At 51.1% G+C, this 21985-nt stretch overlaps 1 protein-coding gene across 2 annotated transcripts in view; it reads left to right on the top strand.

Annotated features, from left to right (window-relative positions):
• CDH4 (cadherin 4) overlaps window positions 1-21985 on the top strand; it is a 478906-nt gene that overhangs the window by 398447 nt on the left and 58474 nt on the right. For both annotated transcript variants that reach the window (XM_070801344.1, XM_019972101.2), the window contains exon 5: window positions 21452-21607. In XM_070801344.1, the coding sequence (XP_070657445.1) occupies window positions 21452-21607 (156 nt within the window). The remainder of the gene's footprint in view (window positions 1-21451; window positions 21608-21985) is intronic.

Genomic DNA, 21985 nt, shown 5'->3' with positions numbered 1-21985 from the left:
GGTCACACAGCTGGGACGTAGGGGCAGGACTGGAACCCAGGCTGGAGAAGCAATCCTTCGGACCTTCCCCAGGGGTTCAAGAGAGGCAGCTGGGAGCCACATCATTGCTGACGTTTGGTTTGGTTTCTGCCGCCTCCAGCCTGTGAACTGGTGCACGCTGCCCTCTCATCTGTGAGCTGGCACCTCCCAAAACAACTGGCAGAAAACTCCCTGATGCTAGAGACCCAAGGCGGAGCCCCCGTTCCAAGGGAATGTTTGCAGCGATTAAACCCTGCTTTACGTGATAGGAAAATGAGCTCTCCCCACCCCACTGCCACACCCTTAAATACATCTCTAGGATGTTGGTGTGTCTGTAAGTGGTCCCTCATTAATTCTTGCTCCCACTCACTCCAGTGCTTGAGCATCTTCCTTGGCAGGTGATGAGCAGTTTATCGCCAGCATCTCAAGTCCTCCGGGCCAGGCAGCCCCTTCCAGGTGAACATTTTGAAGGAAGCACATCCTCACCCTGGGGCTTTGCCGTGGGTGGGGCGGGATTAACACTGACAGTTCTTTGCTGGAAGCCCCCCGAGGGAGGTCATGCTCCTTTCTGCCCCTACTTACCCACAGGGTGCTCCCTGCCCAGCAGCCTGGGCCACCTTGGCGCTGCACAGGGCTTTGTGATGCCTGTGTGACCTCAGTTGTGGGTATTGGGAGGCAACTCCTGAATAAAACTCGATTTCTTCCCATCTGTAAGCCAAGGATCCCCTGCCTACTTTTGCAGCAACACAGGAGCTCTGAAAGTATTCACAGGGTGCTGGAAAGTTCTGCACGTGGGTGCACTTGAGCTCCAGGGTGTGGGCTGGACAGAGTGCGCGCCCTAGGGTGCAAGGCGGAGGTCGAGGGCTAGAGAAGGATGCGGGCAGAAAGGGCATATGCCCCATAACCCAAGATGGCCTTCTGACTCGAAACCACGGTCCCAGCCTGACACCTCCTCCCAGGAGAGTTGTGGTGCCCATGTCACCACCCTGGCCCTCCTCCCCCGGGCAGTGGGGCCACATGTCCTGCTCTGTGGCCCTGAGGTGTCTGTCCAGGCCCAGGAGTGGCCCCTGCAGTAATTCCAGCACCTTCTGCCCTCATGAGCTGGGAGGGTGGCCCACTGCTGCTTCCGGAGCAATCTGAGTTCCTGACCTGGTGTTCCCTGACTCTATCAGTCCAGGAAAGTTCAGAATTTAGCCTTGATCTTGGACTTCTGGAGGGTAAACTGTCTGTATCCAAACTCCTCGGTAATCAGGAGTCCTGAAGATCCCCAAGAAGCCCCCAAGAATGGGATTTATCTTTGCAGTAAAGGGGTGGGGAGGGGGCATGAAAGCTCAGAGATTATGTTCTCAGGCCTTGGAGGCCGCAGCCCAGGGAATTCCAAGCTGGAATGAAAATAAACCAAAGGAACACTGGTTTTCTGTTTCTAAGTCTTTGAAACTGTTAATCCTAGCTTATCAAATGCAAAATATGCCCCGATCAGAAATGAGACGCTCGCAAAGGAGGGTTTGGAGCCGGGAACTGGGTCGTCTCCCACTACCTGGAAAGCCTGTGCTGACTTTAAACCCCCACATCGCTCATTTACAGAAGAGCTTTCAGCAAGCGCTTTCTCTTGGCCTTGGCACAGAGGAGTCTAAAGTCACCTAAAACCTGGGAACTGAGTGTCTCCATTTGGGGAGCAGATGGGAGCTTCCCAGGGCGGCCCCCTGGGGATCCTCCCGAGACTCTCACAGCTTCGCTCTGGAGCAGACATCCACTCAAGGGCAGTCGGAGGCCCGGGTATGATGGGGAAGTCTGTCCTGCAGCCGATTGCAAGAAAGGAAACTCGAGGACAGGAGCGTGGGGGCATGGGGAGTGCAGCATTTAGGAGGTGCAGCCACTTTCCTGACCTGAAAACCCTCCTAACATGTTAGTTTGCTGTCATCGTTGTTTGCCTAGAGCAATATCTCCCGTGTTCAGAGGGGTAAAAATACGCAGCAGAGGGAATTCCCTGGTGATCCAGGGGTTAGGAATCCACCTTCCAATGCAGGGGACACAGGTTCAATCCCTGGTCAAGGAACTAAGATTCCACATGCCAGGCAGCGTGGCAAAAAAAAAAAAAAGTTTTTTAAAAAAATACACAGCTGAGCAAACAGGTCTCTCAGCAGCTCCCTGACTTTCTAAAAACAAAAGTAGCAATCCTGATGGCCACATTAAGCTGAGATTCTCAGGGGGAGAGGATGAAAAATTCTATTTTCCACTTCCTTAAACACCAAATTTATTTTCTTTTATCCTATGAGATGTTAATTTTCATAATAACAGGCCATGTTTTGCCAACCGGAAACGTAAAATGTAGCCCCTATTATAGATGGAAACCGTGCCCTCGGCTCTTCGGGACTTACGCAAATGACCATTTAAAGCCAAATGTGACCTCTGGGTTTCCTGCAGTTCGTGAGCTGTTGGTGAAACATGGAAATCTGTCCACAGGCAGATGGGAGCTGATGGAGTCTAGAATAGCGGACGATCTGGTCATCTCAGGTTGACAAAATGCAGAAGTTCTCCTAACGGACGGCAGGTGCAGCCCCTCCCGGGAGGCACGGCTGTGACCTCGCTGACTAGACACTCACCCACAGGCTGCCCCCTGGTTCCCACACCTTCCACTCTCACCACGGGGTCTGGGCTTGTTCCTGAGCCTGTCTCTGCCACCTGCACTTGCTTCCATAAGTGACTTCTGCATCATAGCAGCTTGTTCAAGACAGGCACCAGAGTCACCCCAGAACAGGTTCTGCGGGGCCAGGGAGTGTCTCAGACCCCAGTGGCATCCCCTGGGGACCCAGGACCAGACGGTGCCCAGACCTGCTCTCTGCACATCTTCACCTCCCAATCATCCAAGCCGAAGCCATGTGTGTCATCCCAACTAGTGACACAAACAACTGGGGGTTCTCTGAGCTTCTCCCTCTTGCTCACAGCCCTCGCTGGTGGGTCTGCTTAGGACGAGCCAGGGAGAGCTGTCAGGGGACCTGCTGGAACTCCCTGAGGCTAGCATTGCAGCAGGAGCCCCGTGGCTGCACCCCAAGGCACTCATTGCCTTCTCCTGCCTCAGTGGGCCTCTGGGTTCCCTCCGCTCTTCTCAGCCCCATCCCTGAGGTCCAGGGTCTTTGCACCTGCAAGGACTTCATCTCCACCTCCCAGCAGGACCTTCCCTCAAAGAGCATCTTGGCCAGGCCCACTGGGGACCACGGAATATGGCATTAGCCTTGAAATTGTCCCCTTCTGAAAGGGGGACACAGAAGGAGTGAGAGCATGTATCGGTATTTGCACCCGCTGTTCCCCTCAGATGCATTCAAACACATCATCCATCCCCCACTGCCCAAGGAAACCTGCAGACACATTTGTATTCTGCAGACCCCCTAACTCTGTGGTTGATCACGTCTCCTCCAAACACACCATCAAGAGGATCTCCATGGTTTCTGACGGCAGCCAAGTGGGAGCGCAACTCTCACTTTATGATGACACCTCCGCCCCAGCCCCACACGGTTCTGCCAGGATCCCGTACTTGTGTGCATCAGTTAGGGAAAGCACCACTTTCCATCCCCTTGCGGGGTCTCTTCCCTCTGCTGCTGATTGGTATAATTTATATGAAGCGATGAGCCCCCACCGGGCTGGGACTGCTTATGATACACGTATAATTACCAACCTTCTCCCAGCTTTGTGCACTCTGAGGAGGAAAGATGTTTCTAAAGGAGCTATTTTAGTTGTACTGATGAAATGCATATTCATTTATGGGGCGAGGGGGCTGGGTTAATTAGCTATTATTGCAAGGCACGCTGGGTTCTCAGGGATGGGACGCCAGGGTGGGGACACGCGTTACCAATTTGACTTTGTGACCTTGAGCTGTGGCAGATCTGCTTTGAAAGGTCTTGGGTCAAGTCCTCAGGCACTGATTCCTGGAATCTGGGGTCCCCTTCTCCCACGAGATCTGCTGGTTTCCTCTGGGGAAGATCTCCAACTGACTTCCTCCTCCTTCCTTCCCTTGGCTGCACCTTGTTCCAGACAGGGGACCCCCATTTCCTCTCAACTCCATCCTGTCTTCACACTCACCTCCCCCAAGCCTTCCCTTCCCCACAGAACCCCAAGGTCATTTAGGGTCCCCAGGGCACTGGGCCTTAGGAATAGCTGCCATTTCTCGGGGAATCCCATGTGCCCTACGCTGGGCTCAAATGCAAATTCTAGGATTTGTGGGACAGCTGTTGTTGTTGTTGTGTCACTAAGTCACGTCTGACTCTCTGCAACCCCATGGACTGCAGCACGTCAGGCTCCTCTGTCCTCCACTGTCTCCTGGAATTTGCTCAAACTCATGTCCATTGAGTCGATGATGCCGTCTGATCATCTCATCCTCTGTTGCCCCATTCTCCTCCTGCCTCAATCTTACCTAGTATCAGGATCTTTTTCAATGAGTCAGCTCTTCACATCGTGTGGCCAAAGTATTGGAGCTTCAGGTTCAGGCAGTGTCAGTCCTTCCAGTGAGTATTCAGGATTGATTTCCTTCAGAATTGACTGGTTTGACCTCCTTGCTGTGCTTATAAGGCAGTAGCTGTTGTGAAAGAACCAGAAACCGCACCCCCCGCATCAAGTTCCACCTTCTCCTCCTCTCTGATTCAGCCCCACTCTGTGCTCCCTGTGATCTTTAGGATGGGTTTGCAATTTGAAACAGCAAAGGAAAGAATCTTATCATTGTAATTCGGTGCAGTTTTGCCAACATTTAGCAGGCCCTCTGTGACCAGGGCACAGTGTACCTGAAGAGAGACCCAGAGAAGTAAACACCCCAGAACCCGAGGAAACAAGCACGAATCCAGCAACCCCAGCAACTCAGGGCCAGAGGAGAGATGCAGGATGCTGCGGGGCCACACCCCCAGCTCAGTACATCGCTCTCCAGAGATAACAGGCAAACCTCACGTGAAATTCACATTTTCTACCAGCCACATTTGGAAGAGTAAAAAAAGATGTGAAACTGAGTTTTTATTGTTGTCAAAAACACGTGACATAAAATCCTCAGTCACAGCCATTTTAAGTGCATGTTTCAGTGGCTTGAAAATGCATTTATAATGTTCTGCAGCCATCGCCTCCTTTCTTCTCCAGAACTCTTCTCATCTGGCAAACCTGAAACTCGGTCCCCCTTAAATACTAACCTCCAGCCCCTGGAAACCCCCAGTTCTGCTTTCTGTCCTGTGAACTTGACTCCTAGTCTAGGAACCTCATAAAAGTGGAATCAGATAGAGTTTCATTTTTTGACTGGTTTATTTCACTTAGCATAATCTCTTCAAGGTTCGCCCGTGTTGTAGTACAGGTCAGAATTCCCCCCTTTTTTTTTTCTTTGAGAATTTTTTTCTCAATTTTTTGAATGTTTATTTTTAACTCATGTATTTCCTTGGCTGTACTCGGTCTAAGTTGTGGCATGTGAGATCTTCTAGTTGAGGTATTTGAACTCTTAGTTGCAGTATTCAGGATCTAGTTTTCCATGCAAGGAACAATGCCCAATTACAGTGGCCTGGACACAGTCTTTATTTCATGTTATGAGAAGCAAAGTGAGTTGCTGCCAGTTCATGGGCTCATCAATGTCTTCAATGTCAAACCTCCTATTTCCTTACTCCACCACCCTTAGCTATTGGTGTGTCCTTGTGGTTGCAAAAGGGCTGCCAGTGCTCCTGCAATGTTCTCCACTTCAAGAAATGACAGTAGTAACTATCTTTTCATGCTTATTGTCAGGAAAGGAAAGCAAAAAAAAAAAAAAAGCCCAGGATTTCCCTCCAGACTTTCCCTCATATCTCACCCTTCAGATACTGTCAAAGATCCTCTGAACTGCAAAGGCTGCTGTGACAGTAAATGGTGGCAAACCCCAGCCTCCGCAGTAGGAGGCAGGGAGGGAGAAGGGAGCTCCCTGACTGGGATCAGCTGCCCTCCCACACATGTTCTAGAGCAAGGAGGCACTGCCAGCAGGTCCCTTCCCAGCTCCTCCAGCTTGAAGACTTACTAGAATTTTTTTTTCCTTCTTTATGGAGGAAGGTGGGGCTTTGCGATTTTATTTTTAGATTTCATCTCATTAATAATTTACTTATTTGCCATGACTGTGCCTTCAGACTGCAAGGCCAGTGCCCTAATGTGCTGGTGAATTATGTGTTCATTACGCACGTGAAGCAGAAAGAGCGTCTCGATGCCTGGAAGAATCACTCATGTAATAAAAACCTTTGTCATTTATTCATTTTAATACAATAACCATCTTCCCTCGTGTTGTGAGTGTTATTACGGCACCTCTGATGACGGCAGTAACATGAGGAGACAGTCGTTTTATGGAGCAGAGTTATTGCCATGTTTAGATTATCAGAATTTTTATTATGGTGTTAAAATGAAAACTGATACAGGAAAAAAGTGGGCTGACATACCTGTAGTTCCCAGGGCCTGGGAGGCAAAGGGCTCCCCCAGAGGTGTCCTCACTCACCAAGGTGGGCAGTGGCGACACCCCGTGCGTGGCCTGGGGGGCAGGACTCGGGGTAGAAGCCTCTCTGAGGAAGCACTAGAGGGTGTGTCCCCCCAGACCCCCACCTTCCCCACAGAGGATGTCACTGGACTTCAGGGGTTTCAAGCATGGCCGACCAGAGGCCACTGGACTTGGCAAATCAGCTAGCTGCCCAGTTTTCCTTCTCCCCATTTGGACCCTGGACATAACAGGAGGCTGCAATCCACCTGTAATTTTAGTGAGTTTGTTTTAACTTTTTAAAATTTATTTATTTATTCTGGCTGCACGGGATCTTTGTTGCTGCACATGGGCTTTCTCTGATTGCAGAGAGTAGGGGCTATTCTTTGTTGCCCCGACTTCTCGTTGCAGTGGCTTCTCTGTTGCGGGAGCGTGGGCTCTAGGCACACAGGCTTCAATAGTTGAGGCCCTTGGGCTCGTTAGTTGTGGCTCGTGAGCTTAGTTGCGATGCGGCATCTTCCTGGACCTGGGATGAAACCATGTCCCCTCATTGGCAGGTGGATACTTATCCACCAGAGAAGTCCCACCTGTGATCTCCGGACATAGACGTGCCAGAGCAGCAGGTTGAAGATCAGCATGCTCCCAGCCAGCAGCTGACCCCCTGTGCAGCCTGCCCATCCAGTGTGGGAGAGGGGGTGTATTTACCAGGCTTATTCAGAGAAACAAGGCCAGTAGGACGGATTGTTGTTGCTCTTGCTGCTCAGCTGAGTCCCATTCTTTGCGACTCCATGGACTGCAGCACGCTAGGCTTCCCTGTTCTTCACCATCTCCCAGAGCTTGGGCACATTAGGGGTATGACCCGACCAAGGCAACACACTTCGGCACAGAGCCCGCCCCAGGGTCCCCAATATCCTGGCCAGGACCCTAAAGGTATCTCAGCTATTCCAGGGTCTGGGACTTCATTTAGCAACTTGTTCAGTCACTAAAGAGTGTACTACTCTTTGCAACCCCATGAACCACAGCTCAGCAGGATTCCCTGTCCTTCACTATCTTCTGGAGTTTACTCAAACTCATGTCTGTTGAGTCAGTGATGCCATCCAACCACCTAATCTTCTGTCATCCCCTTCTCTCCAGCCTCAGTCTTTCCCAGCATCAGGGTCTTTTCCAATAAGTTGGCTGTTCACATCAGGTGGCCGAAGTATTGGAGCTTCAGCATCAGTTACTCCAGTGAATATTCAGGATTGACTTCCTTTTCGATGAATAGATGGATGGATGTAAAAGAAAGAGACTTATGATATAAGGAAGTGGCTCACACCAAAATCAGCAGTGTAGACTGGCAGCCTGGGGACTCAGGAGAGCTGCCCATCTAGAAAAGTCTGAAGCCATCTGCTGGAGAATCCCCACTTGCTTGGGGTCAGTCGGTCTCTTGTTCTGTTCAGGCCTTCAGCTGTTTGTAGGCGGCCCACCCATGTTAAAGAGGGCAATCTGCTTTCCTCAAAGTCCACTGATTTAATGATTATCTCCATCAAAAATGCCTTCACAGAAACACCCAAAAGGAGATCAAATCTACCCACATGGATACTAATAATGGAATGAGGATTTGAACCCAGAACTATTTCACCCAAAACCCATGCTTGTCACTGTCGACATAATATCTTCACCATGAATTTGTGTGTTTTGTACCCAGCTGAATTGCTAGATCCCTTGATGTCCACCTAAATTATTTATTTGGAACCATGAGAATAAATACATGTAGCACATTTATGTTGCCAGTTCATGCAAAGTCTTAAGAAAACAAGACACGCTGTTCTGCATGAAGTAAATTTACATCAAAGTAAGGTTCAGTCAATAAATACTCTGCAGTGGAGCCACGTCATGGGGCAGCTTTCTTAGGTGGAAATGGTGTGTTTTATTGGAAAGATTGGAAGAGACAGTGTCTTTAGGGTGGGGAAGCAGTTGCTGAAGGAAGCAAGTCTCTAAGGACCGTTACTCTGTTTGCCACAGTTGAACACATCAGCTTGTTTTCCTTTTCAGTATAATCTTCCAGCAGATGTCTGGGAGTCACAGGTCCCCTAGGGAGAAATCCCGTGATGCTCTGCAGCTTTCATTTCTGGGCTCCTCAGGGTGGTCTCATCATGTGTCCAAAGGCATCTCCACTGACTGCTGTCCTGGCAAGTGTGGGTTGCCACTGGGTAGCTGGATCCCCAGGTAACTGGTATGACTCAGAGAGAAAGGTAGCTCCAGAATCTCATAGAGGTGGATAAGGATACACAAAGGATGCTCTCCTGCCTCTGTGATATGAATTAAGTGAACTGATGATGTAAAGAGGGGGAAGGAATTAAAAAAGAGAGACCCCTGGGGAGTAACATCACAGCGTCCTGGGTCTCACCTAAGGAGGCAAAACTCCTCTCATTTCTCTCCTGTGCCAAGCTGTCTGCCTCTGTGATGAGAGTCTGTGCGTGCACGTGTTCATATTTCTAATACTGATCTCATTAATTTATTTGGAATTAACCAGCATGAAAACTTCCAAGAAAAGAGGTCTTGATAAGAAACAGTAAGCCAGTGCCAAACAAGAGATCCAGGTCAAGTTTAATCCAATTGTAGGGATATTTAGAAGGAGAAAAAGAATCCTTTAATTTGAAAGCCTTCTTCATCTAGAGCCTCTTCTCTCTTATTCTATAAGAGAACCATTAAATTGTGCAATAGCATTGGGGCCATGTGCATTGTAAGAACAGGCTTAACCCTTGTAAGATTACAAGATGAAGCTACATTTTCTGAGTGTCGGCAGCACAAACACAAAGATTCCTCAAGAAGGATGTTTAAGCAGTGGGTCCCTCCAAACCCCACGCTTCTCCTAGGACCCAGTAGCCATTTCTTTCATCTCAGAGTTACATTTAAAATGTTTGCATTTACAGCACAAGAGTAGATTTTTCTGACTTGACTTGTGGAGTCCAGAGTTGGAGGCTATTTTTTTTCTTTCTTCCCTCCTTCATACCTTTGTCGCCTGACTTGAGAAATTACCTATGTGATGCAAAGTAAAAGTTTTTATAAATCGAGCCTCTGGCTCTTGCCTTACCACAAGGCTCACTCATAAGAATTCTGAGTGCTTACTTTGGACAAAACCCTGGCCACATGCTTCACATACAAGATCTCATTCAAAATTCACCCTTGGGCTCACATCTGGGCCTCTCCCCAGCTTCATCCGTGGTCTGGCTGCCATAGCCTCCATCCCAGAGACTGGATCTCGTCTGGGGTCATCTTGTCAGAGACCGTGTGCGCAGGGCCTTCCAGAAGTGGGCAGGGACACGCATTATGTGTTAGTGAAGAAGCGTTCCTGGCAAGATGTTTGACTCTTTTTTAACAGTTATCGATTGATTAGGCTGCTTCAGGTCTTAGTTGCAGCATGCAAGCTCTAAGCGGCGTATGTGGGATCTCATTTCCTGATCAGGGATCAAACCTGGGATTGAACCTGCATTGGGAGCACAGAGTCTTAGCCACTGGACCCCCAGGGAAGTCCCGAGACGTTTGACTTTTCACATGGGGACCAGAAATGACACCAGGCAGGACGCGGGTGGCCGACCTGAGAGTGCACTCCAGCCACGGGTGCCATCTGCCCTGGGCACCCCGTCTCTCCAGCTCAGGCAGAGAGTCCCATCCATGGGCTCTGTTCCCTGACACACAGGGGTCCAGCCAGGGGGCTCAGAGGGAAAGCTGCCCCCGCTCTGGCTTCTGTGTGATGACAGCCCTTGGTAGCCGTTAAGTTCAAGAACCTGCGGGGAAGCCCAGACTGTGCTCAGAGCCCTTGCTCTGAGGTGGTCCCGATACTGTGTCCACTGAACACCACTAGAGGCCGGGTGGATGTGAGTTAAATTACAGTTTGCTGAAAGCCACATGACCCTCTCTCCTGAGCACCTCCTGGGAGGAGGTGGTCCCGATACTGTGTCCACTGAACACCACTAGAGGCCGGGTGGATGTGAGTTAAATTACAGTTTGCTGAAAGCCACATGACCCTCTCTCCTGAGCACCTCCTGGACAGTCCAGTGAGGGAGACAGAAAGAGGCCGGTCAGCAAAAACATAGACAAGAAAACGCTGGCCATGTAGGGGCTGGGGAGGTGAGGAGGCAGGTATAAGAGGCGCACTAAACCTCCCTGATGACTGGCTGGACACCTCAGGAGAGGACAGACCTCTCCTCACCTGGGCAGCCCCCGGAGGCCACTTCTTTGCCCCGAGGCTTACCTCTCCACACTGCAGGGTCCCCCGGGGGACGGGGCTGAAGCCAGACCCCAGGCCAAGCTGTTCCTCCAGGCTCTTTGCAGGCGACCACTCAGATGGAAACCCCATCCCCGTCTCTACTTGTAGGGATCCCCACCCCAAACAGGATGGAATGGTCAGGTGGGCCTCCAAGGGGATAGGGCTTAGGCGGAGGCCTTGGCACCTCGGGGATGCTGCCCTCTGCTTAGCACTTCCCTGCCCGGCCCCTCTGTCTACATCTGGGTGAGGCAGAGGTTTAACCTAATGCAACAGGGGGACCCACTCAGGTCCCTCTCCCCAAGGAACATGCCAGGAGTGTCTGGGCTACTCACGAACAGAAGGGAAGGCTGGCCAGCAGGTGGCCCAGTGCTCTGGTCTTGATAGGGAGATGGCCCCACACTGGGAGGCTCCAGCCACATTTCCCGGCCCCGACTCTTTCTTAACTTAGCGTCCACACTTGAGAGACAAGCTGACCAGCCAGCTCAGCTCATGGGCCTGCCTGTTGCCCAGGCGAGGGCAGAGAGTCTTGACCAACTCCCTGACTTGACTGACACCTTGACTTGACGGAGACAATGGGGAACAATGCTCCCCAAAGAAAATCAGGCCTCTGTTGCCAGAAGAGCCGGGAGTGGACCCTGCCCCACTCCCATCTTCAGCAATAATGTTTTAGTTGTCCCATACCCAGAACTAAGAAGCTGCCTGTCTTTGTTAATTTGGTACAACCTGAAGGACACTTTTGAGAAGCATCAAATTCACTCTTCCCCACCAGGCAAATTTTGTAAGAACATATTCATGGCTGTTATTAATATTCATACGACTTTGAGGATTTTTTTCATGATTTGTAAAATTCCAAGTAATTGTGAATGGAAAGGTATAACAGTGTCAATGTTACACAACAAATGCCTTTCCCCATCATATTCTGGATTTTTCTGCTCATTACAAGAACCTAATTGAAAATAATTGAAAGCTGAATTTCACTGTGCAGGGAAAGTATTCTGTAAAATGCGAGAAACACAAACATTGTCAAGCCTCTTAAAGTCATGTTCACGTATCAGGGAGGAGAACAGAGTGGGGGGACTCTGGACTCTCACTCAGCTCCGGCCCCAGGTCTGCCCCATCACGTGCCAAGACCGGTTTTATCCTGGCCAGATCTCACTGCTCACCCAGCGCCAGGGCAGAGGGCTTTTCAATCAAACTTTGCTGCAAGCTAACAGTGCCTCTTGCAGAACTCAGCTACAGTTTCATGATTGCTTTCAACAGCAGCTGAAGTCAGGTTCCAGTCCTGGGCCTTAGAGCCACGGTGACTTTTTTTTTTAATTAAAGGATAATTGCTTTACAGAATTTTGTGGTTTTCTGTCATACATCAACAAGAATCAGCCACAGGTACACCCGTGTCCCCTCCTTCCCAAATCTCCCTCCCATCTCCCTCCCCATCCCACCCTCAGCCTGTCACAGACCCCCTGTTTGAGTTCCCTGAGTCATACAGCAAATTCCCATTGGCTATCTATTTAACAAATGGTATCATAAGTTTCCATGTTACTCTCACCATACATCTCACCCTCTCCCTCCTCCCCTCCCCGCCATGTCCACAAATCTGTTCTCTATGTCTGTTTCTCCTTTGCTGCCCTGAAAATAAATTCATTAGCACCATCTTTCTAGATTCCATACATAGGTGTCAATATGTGATATTTATGTTTCTCTTTCTGACTTACTTCACTCTGTATAGTAGGCTCTAGGTTCATCCACCTCATTAGAACGGATTCAAATGTGTTCCTTTTTATGGCTGAGTAATACTCCATTGTATATATGTACCACAGCTTCTCTATCCAGTCATTTGTCGATGGACATCTAGGTTTCTTCCATGTTCTAGCTATTGTAAACAGTGCTGCAATGAACAGTGGGGTATGTGTGTCTTTTTCAGTTTTGGTTTCCTCAGGGTATATATCTAGGAGTGGGATGACTGGGTTATATGGTGGCTTTAATCCTAGGTTGTATTCCTAGGCTTTTAAGGAATCTCCACCATCTTCCATGTGGCTGTATCAGTTTACATCCCACCAACAATGCAAGAGGGTTTCCTTTTTCTCCACACCCTTTCCAGCATTTACTGTTGGTAGACTTTTTGATGATGGCCATCCTAACTGGTGTGAGGTGGTGTCTTTTTAAAACACGCAGCATTGCAGCAATTCCAGCAGATTTGCAGAACTGACCAGAGTGAGCACAACACCCAGGGTTTGAGTCTGCATTGGGGGTCAAGTGACCCTAGGGAGACACAAAGACCTCCTGGACCCTCTGTCCTGTCTACACAAGTGGACACAGCTTCCTCGGCCTCACTTTCTGCTCCATGAAGCTCCCCAGGAAGGCAACGTGACCAAGACTGGACCTGAAACTCTGCCCTCGAACCTCGATGGCTTGTGAAACCTTCGTCCGGTCCTCGGCCTCTCAGGCCCTGGTCTCCCTATCTGCAGAAGGGACTGGACCCAACGGTCAGGGGCCGACATCCTGGGACTTCCCTTTACTCGTCCCTAAGGAGCTACAGGGGTGAGGAGGAGAGATTCCTGGGCCCTGCTCTTCACAGGGGAGCTCGTCCCAGATGCAGATGTTCGAGATAAACACAGTGGAGGGCAGGCTGCCACCCCATCCGCTCACCCACCCCACCCCAACACCCCACCACTCGCCCCATCACTACCACCTCCTCACCCCCCGCCTCCCCACCTCCCCTCACACACACACACCTCCCTCTCCTGCCAGAGGCGGGGACCAGGTGGCACCACGCCCCTCATCCCCCTGGTGTCTCTAGAGCAAAACCATTCTGACCCCTCCTCCAACCCCGGAGGGGGATGGAGTGGGGGTGGGCCTCCCCTCCTCCTTGGTGCCTGGGGAGGGGTGATCACATCTCTCCTGACTCTCCCTCCTGCTCTTCTCCCACTCCACAATTCCCTGCTGTTTCTTCACCGTCAGACAGTAGGCACGGGACTGGCTGGACCTTCTCCCTCCCACCCAGGATCTTAGAACCCTGCCATGCCTGACACCCCCTCAGGCTCCCCTCCCCACCTTTCCCTCTGCACCCACTGCCTCCTCCCTCTGGGCTCAGAGAAGACGTTTCCCCTCCAGGAAGAGGGCCCCCCACCCACTTTGGTTTCCCAAAGCACCTGGCTGTGACCCTGGCCGTCGGTTTGCACGTCTGCCCCCGCCCCCTGGGCAGCATGTCCTTGTTTCATTTGTTCGGTCGGTGATTACTGCGTGCGTGGTGCTAGGCCTGTACCTGCCATCCTTGGGGTCAGGCAGGGTGTCTGTGTTCCCATGGCCCAGGAGGGTGTGGGGCAGCCTTAGTGCTCGGCAGCAGGGGACGGGGAGAAGGAGATGGGAGACAGGGAGCCATCCCTGCAAAGCGGACAAGAGGACAGACACAGAACCTGAGAAAATGCAGATTCTCTGTCAGCGTGAGAATCCAGGAGTCCCAGTGTCAAGAGCTGGCGTGAGGACCAGTGAGGCCACGGAAGCTGAAATACGTTTAGGTGTAATCATGTTCTTACCTCTGGACTCTCATGAGAGTCAGATTTTAAAAGAAATTGCCTCTCCTGGCCAGCTGCAGTCACGGCCAAGTTCAGATTGGCCTGCCTCAAATCCGAGGTAGGTGGGGAACGAAGCATCTGTGGTCACGATTCAGGGTTTTTCACTCTGCTGCTGCCGGCAACTCGAAACTCCCACCAGGTAAAGAAAATGAGAGCTTGCAATCTGCTTTCCTGGGAAGATCCCTGGGTTTAATATCACACGAAGAGAAAGAGATAAAACACTTCACCAAAGAATTACATCCTCGTGGAAGATCCTGATCCTAAGGGTTTTGAGAGCATCTTTTAAAACACAGAGACGGGGTCAGGGAGGCCTTATTAGCGGCAAAGCCATTAAGCTGCAGAATAACATCGCCTTCCAAGAGGTTTAGAGCAGAAAGGCGGGGACATCCAGTCATGTGCATGCGTGTACACATGTGTGTGTATCGGTATATGCATGTGTACTTATGCCTGTGTTGTTTGTGCAAATGTTTGGGTGTGTTACTCTATCTGTGTGTGCCTGTCCAGGAATCACATACCACAGTAGACAAAACCACACAATTCTAACTGGACTTTCTCAAAGATTCCCTCTGCCCTCAAGTCCTTCCAGCGTCTCTCACAGACCCTGTCTTCTCCCCATTTCATAATTGTCACCTTATAATTCTGCATTGACTGGCTGTCACTTTTTAAATCTAATCCCTCTGGTCCATGAGATTTCCCAGGTGGTGCTAGTTGTAAAGAATCCACCTGCCAATGCAGGAGCCTCAGGAGATGTGGGTTCAATCCCTGGGTTGGGAAGATACCTTGGAGGAGGAAATGGCAACCCACTCCAGTATTCTTGCCCCGGAAACTCCATGGACAGAAGAGCCTGGCGAGCTTCAGTCCAGGGGGGGCCACAAAGAGTAGGACATGACTGAGCACCTGAGCTCACATGCAGTCTGGTGCATGACCCACGTGAGGGCAGGACCATGTCTGTCCAGCGCAGGGGGGCCTGGCGCACAGTGCAGGCCGTCTGGGCCGAGTGAAGATGTTGTTGAAACAATTGGGGTGGGAAGTGCCCAGCCAACAATGAGGGTCCCAGGGATAACAGGTCCCTTCCCTTCCTGGGACGAGGTTTTCTCTGCATCCATAGGACTCTCCACTCCTTCAGTTCTTGGGATAAACCTCCAAGGCCTTTGCAATTCACAAGACCACACAGGGTGACTTTTCTCCAGTTTCAAGTTTATTTGAAATGAGGAAAATACCCACCCCTTGGGGGAGATTCTGCCGGAATCCTGCCATCCAGGCAGCCTTTCCGGAGGATGGAGCCGGCCCTGGAACGAGGTCCCTGGGTGAGCACAATGGCCAGGCACCATACGTTATTTTAATGTAGACATCACTTTAAACTAACCTTTTACCATCTGTTCTGTCCTTTCATAACAAATGCAAAACAGCATGATTCTCGGTGGCGTCATAAAACCAGGACGGGTGATGGAAAAGCCGTCTCCACTCTTTATTCACGGCTCTGCCGGACGCCGCTGGGATGTTTTTCTCATTTTCCAGCCACAAATCAAGGAGAAACCGCTCTCGCCTGATCTGGTGAATTCATTCACACAGTATTTCTTCTTAACACGGTAAACTATGGGCGAATTGAGGGCGTCCTGAGAGCCCTGGACGCGCTCAGCGTGTATTTCAGGAGGCGCCGCTGATCGGCACCTGGAGAATTAGGGGAATGTGGCCTGATGGTCAGGATGTAATGAGATCCTTTGCAAAAAATCAAAATCTTTAAATGTGTGGTGGGTTCTTTTCAGCAGTTTCATAATTAAATTTCCCCGTGAAGGATGGGCAGTCTGGCCGGGAGGGTGCAGGCCAGCGGTGTCTCTGCAGGACCGTAGGGGCTCACACACCCCTGTCTTCATCCAGTTCAGCTCAACCGCTGTCCTTGGGGGCCCTCCTGTGTACCCCACGTCCTCTTCTCTTAAGCTAAACTCAAAGCAAGCCTCTGAATTCACCAGACTTTCTAGAATCTTCCAGGCTCCTGGGAGGAAGAACTGGTTTGCGTTTCTGCCCAGTTTCTCAGTTCCCTTCTGCCCTCAGTCGATCAGGCGCAGGCGCCTCCCTGACCCCAGATCTGGAGATGAGGGAGCTCGTCCAGGGAGGAACCTCTTTCTACAAACCGACTCCAGGGAATGGAGCTGAGTCGAAACTCCTCCCCGCTCAATGCCTCGGACAGGGCTGGTCAGATGTGGTTCTGCCTGAAGGACCATCCCTGGTGGACAGAGAGGGGATGTGTGATGCCGACAGGCCAGAGCCTCATGTCCGGGACGCACAGCACTGGGAGCCAAAGAGCTGGCAGAAGGCGGGCGGCCAAGACCTCTCATCTCTCTCCAGCAGGAGGTGGGGCAGCACCGATTGAGTGAGGGGAGCCCCTTGGAGTCTGGGGGTACAGACAGGCGTCCAGCTAGACCATGGTCAGTGCTCCTGCTTAGGGCAGACAAGGGGCAGGAGAGCCTGACCTGATGAGAGGGAGGAGGAGCCCAGAAAGCCATAGCGAAGATATTCCTCACAGACTTCGAGGACCCATGTGTGTGGGCCCAAGTGTGCACAAGCCTGTATGTGCGTGCGTGCCCATATGCGTGCATACCGTATGTGTGCGCCGCCCATATGTATGTGCCCATGTGTGCACGTGCCTGTTCCTCTCCCGGAGGCCCTGATCAACACCCAAGCAGCCCAGGTCACTGACGCCTGTGTGGTGAGGCGTCACCTCCTTCTTGCCGACCGTTCCTCACATTTTCTGTTCCCCGCCCTCCAGTGTATCCGGTAGGAAGCCACCATCGTGATCAGGGTGGCCAGAGTCCCTGCCCCCATGCTGTTGCCCTGGTGGGGTCGCCTCCAGTACATAAACAGTCACTGCTGGTTTAGGAAAGTGGTTCTCTATTAAGCCAAATTTTCTCAGAAGCAGAGTTTTCAGGGGGATGGCCTGTGCTAACGGTCCAAATTCAGTTAGGAAGGATGTTCATTATCAAATCTCTGAGGCACCTCCGTGGAGACCATCCTGTGGTGGTTGTCAAGCTACAGAGATCAGCTGCCCAAGAAAAAGCGGTCCTTCGTTTCTGAGCTAAATCCTACTAGGCGTGTTGGGGAGGAAAAGCCAGCTTCCCTCCCCTTTGTGAGCTCCTGGCTGAGACCCCTGTAATAAAAGACAGATAAACAAGAGGAGAAAAAACAAGTTTGTTAACATGCGTGCCTCGTGTACACGTCGGGGAGACCCAGGGAAAAATGAGCAGCTCCCCAAGATGCCTTAGAATTCAGGTTTAAGAGGAAGTGAAAGTGTTAGTCACTCAGTGGTGTCCAACTCTTTGTGACCCCATAGACTATAGCCTGCCAGGCTCCTCTGTCCTTGGAATTCTCCAGGCAAGAATCCTGGAGCGGGTAGCCATTCCCTTCTCCAGGGAATCTTCCCAACCCAGAGAAAGGGGGAGACGAAGTGACTTGTAGGAAAGATGATGGCCCTCGGAGGAGAGCTGGGAGGTGTGGTCATATGACAGGTCTGCCCTTCTCCAGGCCCCCTTCCAGGACTAGTGGCAATGATGTTCCTCGATGGATAATCCCCTGTCCGGGGAGGGGGGCTGTGACACCCGAGCCCCTCTGAGGCTCTTCTCCAGGTAGATGAGGGAACTCAGAGAGAAAGCCCCTCCTGCAGCTGGTGGTTCTCAAGTGCCAGCAGCAGAAACGTCACTACACCCAGCAGCACGTGGCAGGGCCTCGCGCTAACCCTCATCCCTGCCTTTGACGCTCCCCCAAGCAGTTTCCAGGCTTGGAAGCCGGGCTGGCAGGCTGCTCCATCTCCCTAAACCCATCTCTCAGTCCTGAGAGGAGGTCCGTTCAGTAAACAGTTGTCTCGTTTCAGGGGGCGGGGTTGCGGGCAGGCTTCAGGGCAGGCGCACCATCAGGTTATGATAGGAGGCATCTCTACGAAAGCCAAAGAAAACCAGTTACTGGTTAGACCAGACCTGTTTCCGATCCCTGGGGTGGGAGGCAGCCAGTCGAGAATATTTCTGGATGGCGCGCTCACAGCATCTTTGTGGTCTGGATGCCTCCGGTGGGATCGTGTTTTGTCTGGGGAATCGTGTTTTGTTTTGAGTGGTCATTGGCACGGCAGCAGGCATCCAGGCTGTCTGTGCGTGAGCTGTTTTAGGTGCTTCCCTGAAGTTCATGCCCACTCATCCAGCCTTAGTTTGCAGGGCTTTGGGGAAAGGGCAGCTTCGCTTTTAGTGTTTCCCAGTTGGCTCAGTGGGTAAAGAATCTGCCTACCAATGCAGGAGACTCGGGTTCAATCCCTGGGTTGGGAAGATCTCCTGGAGGAGGAAATAACAGCCCACTCCAGTAGTCTTGCCTGGGAAATCCCACAGACAGAGGAGCCTGGTGGGCTAGAGTCCATGGGGTCGAAAAGAGTCGGACACGATGGAGCGACTGAGCACAGCAGCACAGTTCTTAGTGATTCCAAGTCAGAAGGGCAGGAGGATATTGGAAGCATTGGTCTGGAACCATGTAGCTAGATATTTGAGGAAACTAGAAGTTAAATCCAGTCCACTTACAGGTAAGAGCTGTAACAGTTACAGGTAAAAAATAAAACCTCAAAGACCACAAACAGGACTAGAATCTCAAGACACAGAGTTCTACTGAAACCTAATTTTTCTCTCTATGATCATCCCCGTTTCTAAGATAATCAAATAATCGTGGTAAAACCAATTTGTTTGCAAAGGAAGTCTGGTCTCATTTGACGTGACTCTTGGGAGGTTGCTGGGCGGTAGCTCCTAGCCAGGACTCTCTCTGGTCACCCTGGCCCCTCTGCTCAGCTGATGAAGGCGGCTGTGGTGGGTTGACCCCACCCGCTGGTGTCTCCATGCTGACCGTCACACCTCCGCTGGCCTGGGGGAGTGCTCTGCAGTTACCTTACTTTGTTGTCTTAGGAGAATGGTACCAAGGAGGATTTGTAAAGCCAGGGCGGGTGTTTTTTCTATATGTCCTCTTCTATGGAAGACTTTAAACACCTCCTAGGTGAGCTCTCCTGACCCTCAAGCCCTGTGCCGAGGAATTTCCTGAAGAATTAGCAGTCTCTTCACGTTTGTTCTTCCTTCAGCCAACTGTGAAATTTTATATTTTCTCAAAAAATAACCCGTTCATCAGGATTTTCAACTTGGCTCGCATAAAATATAAAGAATAAAATAGATTTCTTAAGTCTTATTTTTTCCTCTTAAGCTTGCCAAAGGTACATCTATTTCTTATGAATTTTTTCCCCCAGAGTACAGCTCTTGCATCTATTTATCAATCCTTCCAACTTTTCTGTTTTCAGATTCAGAAATTTCTGCATTCGTCTTAATTACCCGGGTGTTCACCATATCCTGCTTTGTCATTCCTTTCCTTCTGGATATAAATGCTCAGTTCATTCACTGTAATTCTGTTTTAATGATGAAAATATTTGATTCAGTCTCTGGCCAAATTCCTTGGGTTTCGCTGTTTCATTGTCATTACTATTTTTAAATCACCTCTAAATGCAGTTTTGATTCTTAACCTGTGGTTACTTCAGAACGTTTTTCTAAAATATCTCTTTAAAAATCATCTTTAAATTTTAATTGTATTATTCTGGTAAAAAGTCCTGGTCAATTTTGCTTTGTGGAATTTTTCTGAGGTTTTTGTTGTGGTCCTTTTTTTTGTAAAATGTTGCCATGGTCCCCTGGGCTTTGATTTTTAAAAGTTGTCTTTTCTAAAGGTATAGTCAGAGTTTATGCTAATCTTAATTTGGCCCCATCAGCTATTCCTTTCACGCCCCGGTGGCTTATTTACAATCTCTCACCATCGGAGAAGCTTGTTGTCTTACACGATCTCCTGCCCATCAGCTGCCCCTTGCGTGCCCAGGACCTCTGCTTCATCTGAACAAGAGACGTGCACCTGGTGTGTAATTCTGCGGGTGTCCTGGCCGTCTCCTATAGTCGTGCATTTATCTAACAATCTGGTCAAAAGTGAGGTGCTGTCTGCACAGTCCGCCCCCAACCCATGTAAAGCACAGAACTGTGCACTTTTTTCTCTGCTCTTTCCGTTTCTTCACCCAACTCTCAGGCTTTGCTAGCTTACTTTAGATGTGGGACCCAGATCACCATTACTGGGGGCTTCCCCAGTAGCTCAGACAGTAAAGGGTCTGTCCGCAATGCAGAAGGCCCAGATTTGATCCCTGGGTTGGGAAGATCCCCTGGAGGAGGGAATCGCTACCCACTCCAGGATTCTTGGGCTTCCCTGGTGGATCAGCAGTAAAGAGTCTGTTCGCAATGAAGGAGACCCAGGTTCAATCCTTGGGTTGAGAATATCCCCTGGAGGAGGGAATGGCAACCCACTCCAGTCGTCTTGCCTGGAGAATCCCATGGACAGAGGAGCCTGGCGGGCTACAGTCCATGTGGCCACAAAGAGTCAGACACGACTGAGTGACTATCATTTTCACTTTTCACCATTATTAAGTTGTTGTTTTCCACAATATACAGTTTCTGTAAACACTGTGCCTGTACTCGGCTCTGTAACCATGTTGACAACATCTTTCAGGGCTGTGTTTCTGTGTTCAGATGCTGGTAGGGGGTGCATTTCCGAGGCAAGCCCTGTTCTCGAGGTCTTTGCTATGACCCCCTCTCAGGGCAGGTCTGGAGGGCCAGAGCAGGAACAGGGGACATTTTCTGTGTCTTTGCACATCCAAACATGTCCACTGCCTTTCTGCACAGATGATCACTCGGGGGCACAAGTGTCTTGGGCCCTGACCTTTTCCCTAAAAACCCCATGCAGTGAGCTGTGTCCTCGCCCTTGTCTTTCCAGAGGTTTGACGTGAGGGCCATTTGTGCCAGGTCCTCAGCCATTTCAGACCATCACTCAGGCTCTACCGTGGGCATTTTCACCTCTGCCGAGCTCCCTGCCGAGCTCCTTTCCTCTTGGAATACTGTGTCCCCTCCTCCCTGTCATCTGGTAGGCTCACCAGACATGCAGTGCAGGCTCTCAGTGAACCCCTGGCCTCACCTGCCCTTCTGGTCCCCAGAGTGGACCAAGCGCTGGCTGTGGCCTCACATGTCCCTGGGAGAGACGTCATGTGAGGCCATCCAGCAGGATGAGCGTAAGGTCCCGGTAAGAAGCCTGACCTTCCCCTGCCCCGTCTGCTCCCCCTTCCAGATCCGATCCGACAAGGACAACGACATCCCCATCCGATACAGCATCACAGGCGTGGGCGCCGACCAGCCCCCCATGGAGGTCTTCAGCATCGACTCCATGTCCGGCCGGATGTATGTCACGCGGCCCATGGACCGGGAGGAGCGAGCCTCCTACCACGTGAGTCTCGGGCTCCTAAGGGCGCGGCGTTGGAGGGGAATGCAAACCCAAGTCCATATCAGAAAAGCCCACCTGCCTGCGGGGCGCCTCCCCAGGCTGTGCAATTCACGGAGCAGATGGGCCGAGAATGTGCTCTGGTAACGTGTCCCTGGTGATGCCGGGAGGGTCTGGGACACACTGGGGGACCCACTGGTCAGAAGCCATGGACCCACGTGACCTGCTGGGAGTTCTGCTGGGGAAGGGGTCGTGCAGCTGCTGTGTCACTGCCACCTCTCCAGTTCCGGACGTGCATCCCCAGCCCCTCTGCCCCTTCCTCTGAGAGCAGAAAGGCAGCTCTGAGCGAGCACTGCTGCTTTCATGGGGAGCTGCCAGTGGAGA

The sequence above is a fragment of the Bos indicus genome, chromosome 13, assembly GCF_029378745.1.
Source record: "Bos indicus isolate NIAB-ARS_2022 breed Sahiwal x Tharparkar chromosome 13, NIAB-ARS_B.indTharparkar_mat_pri_1.0, whole genome shotgun sequence".
NCBI lineage: Eukaryota > Metazoa > Chordata > Mammalia > Artiodactyla > Bovidae > Bos > Bos indicus.
This window is presented reverse-complemented; position numbering and strand designations above follow the sequence as displayed.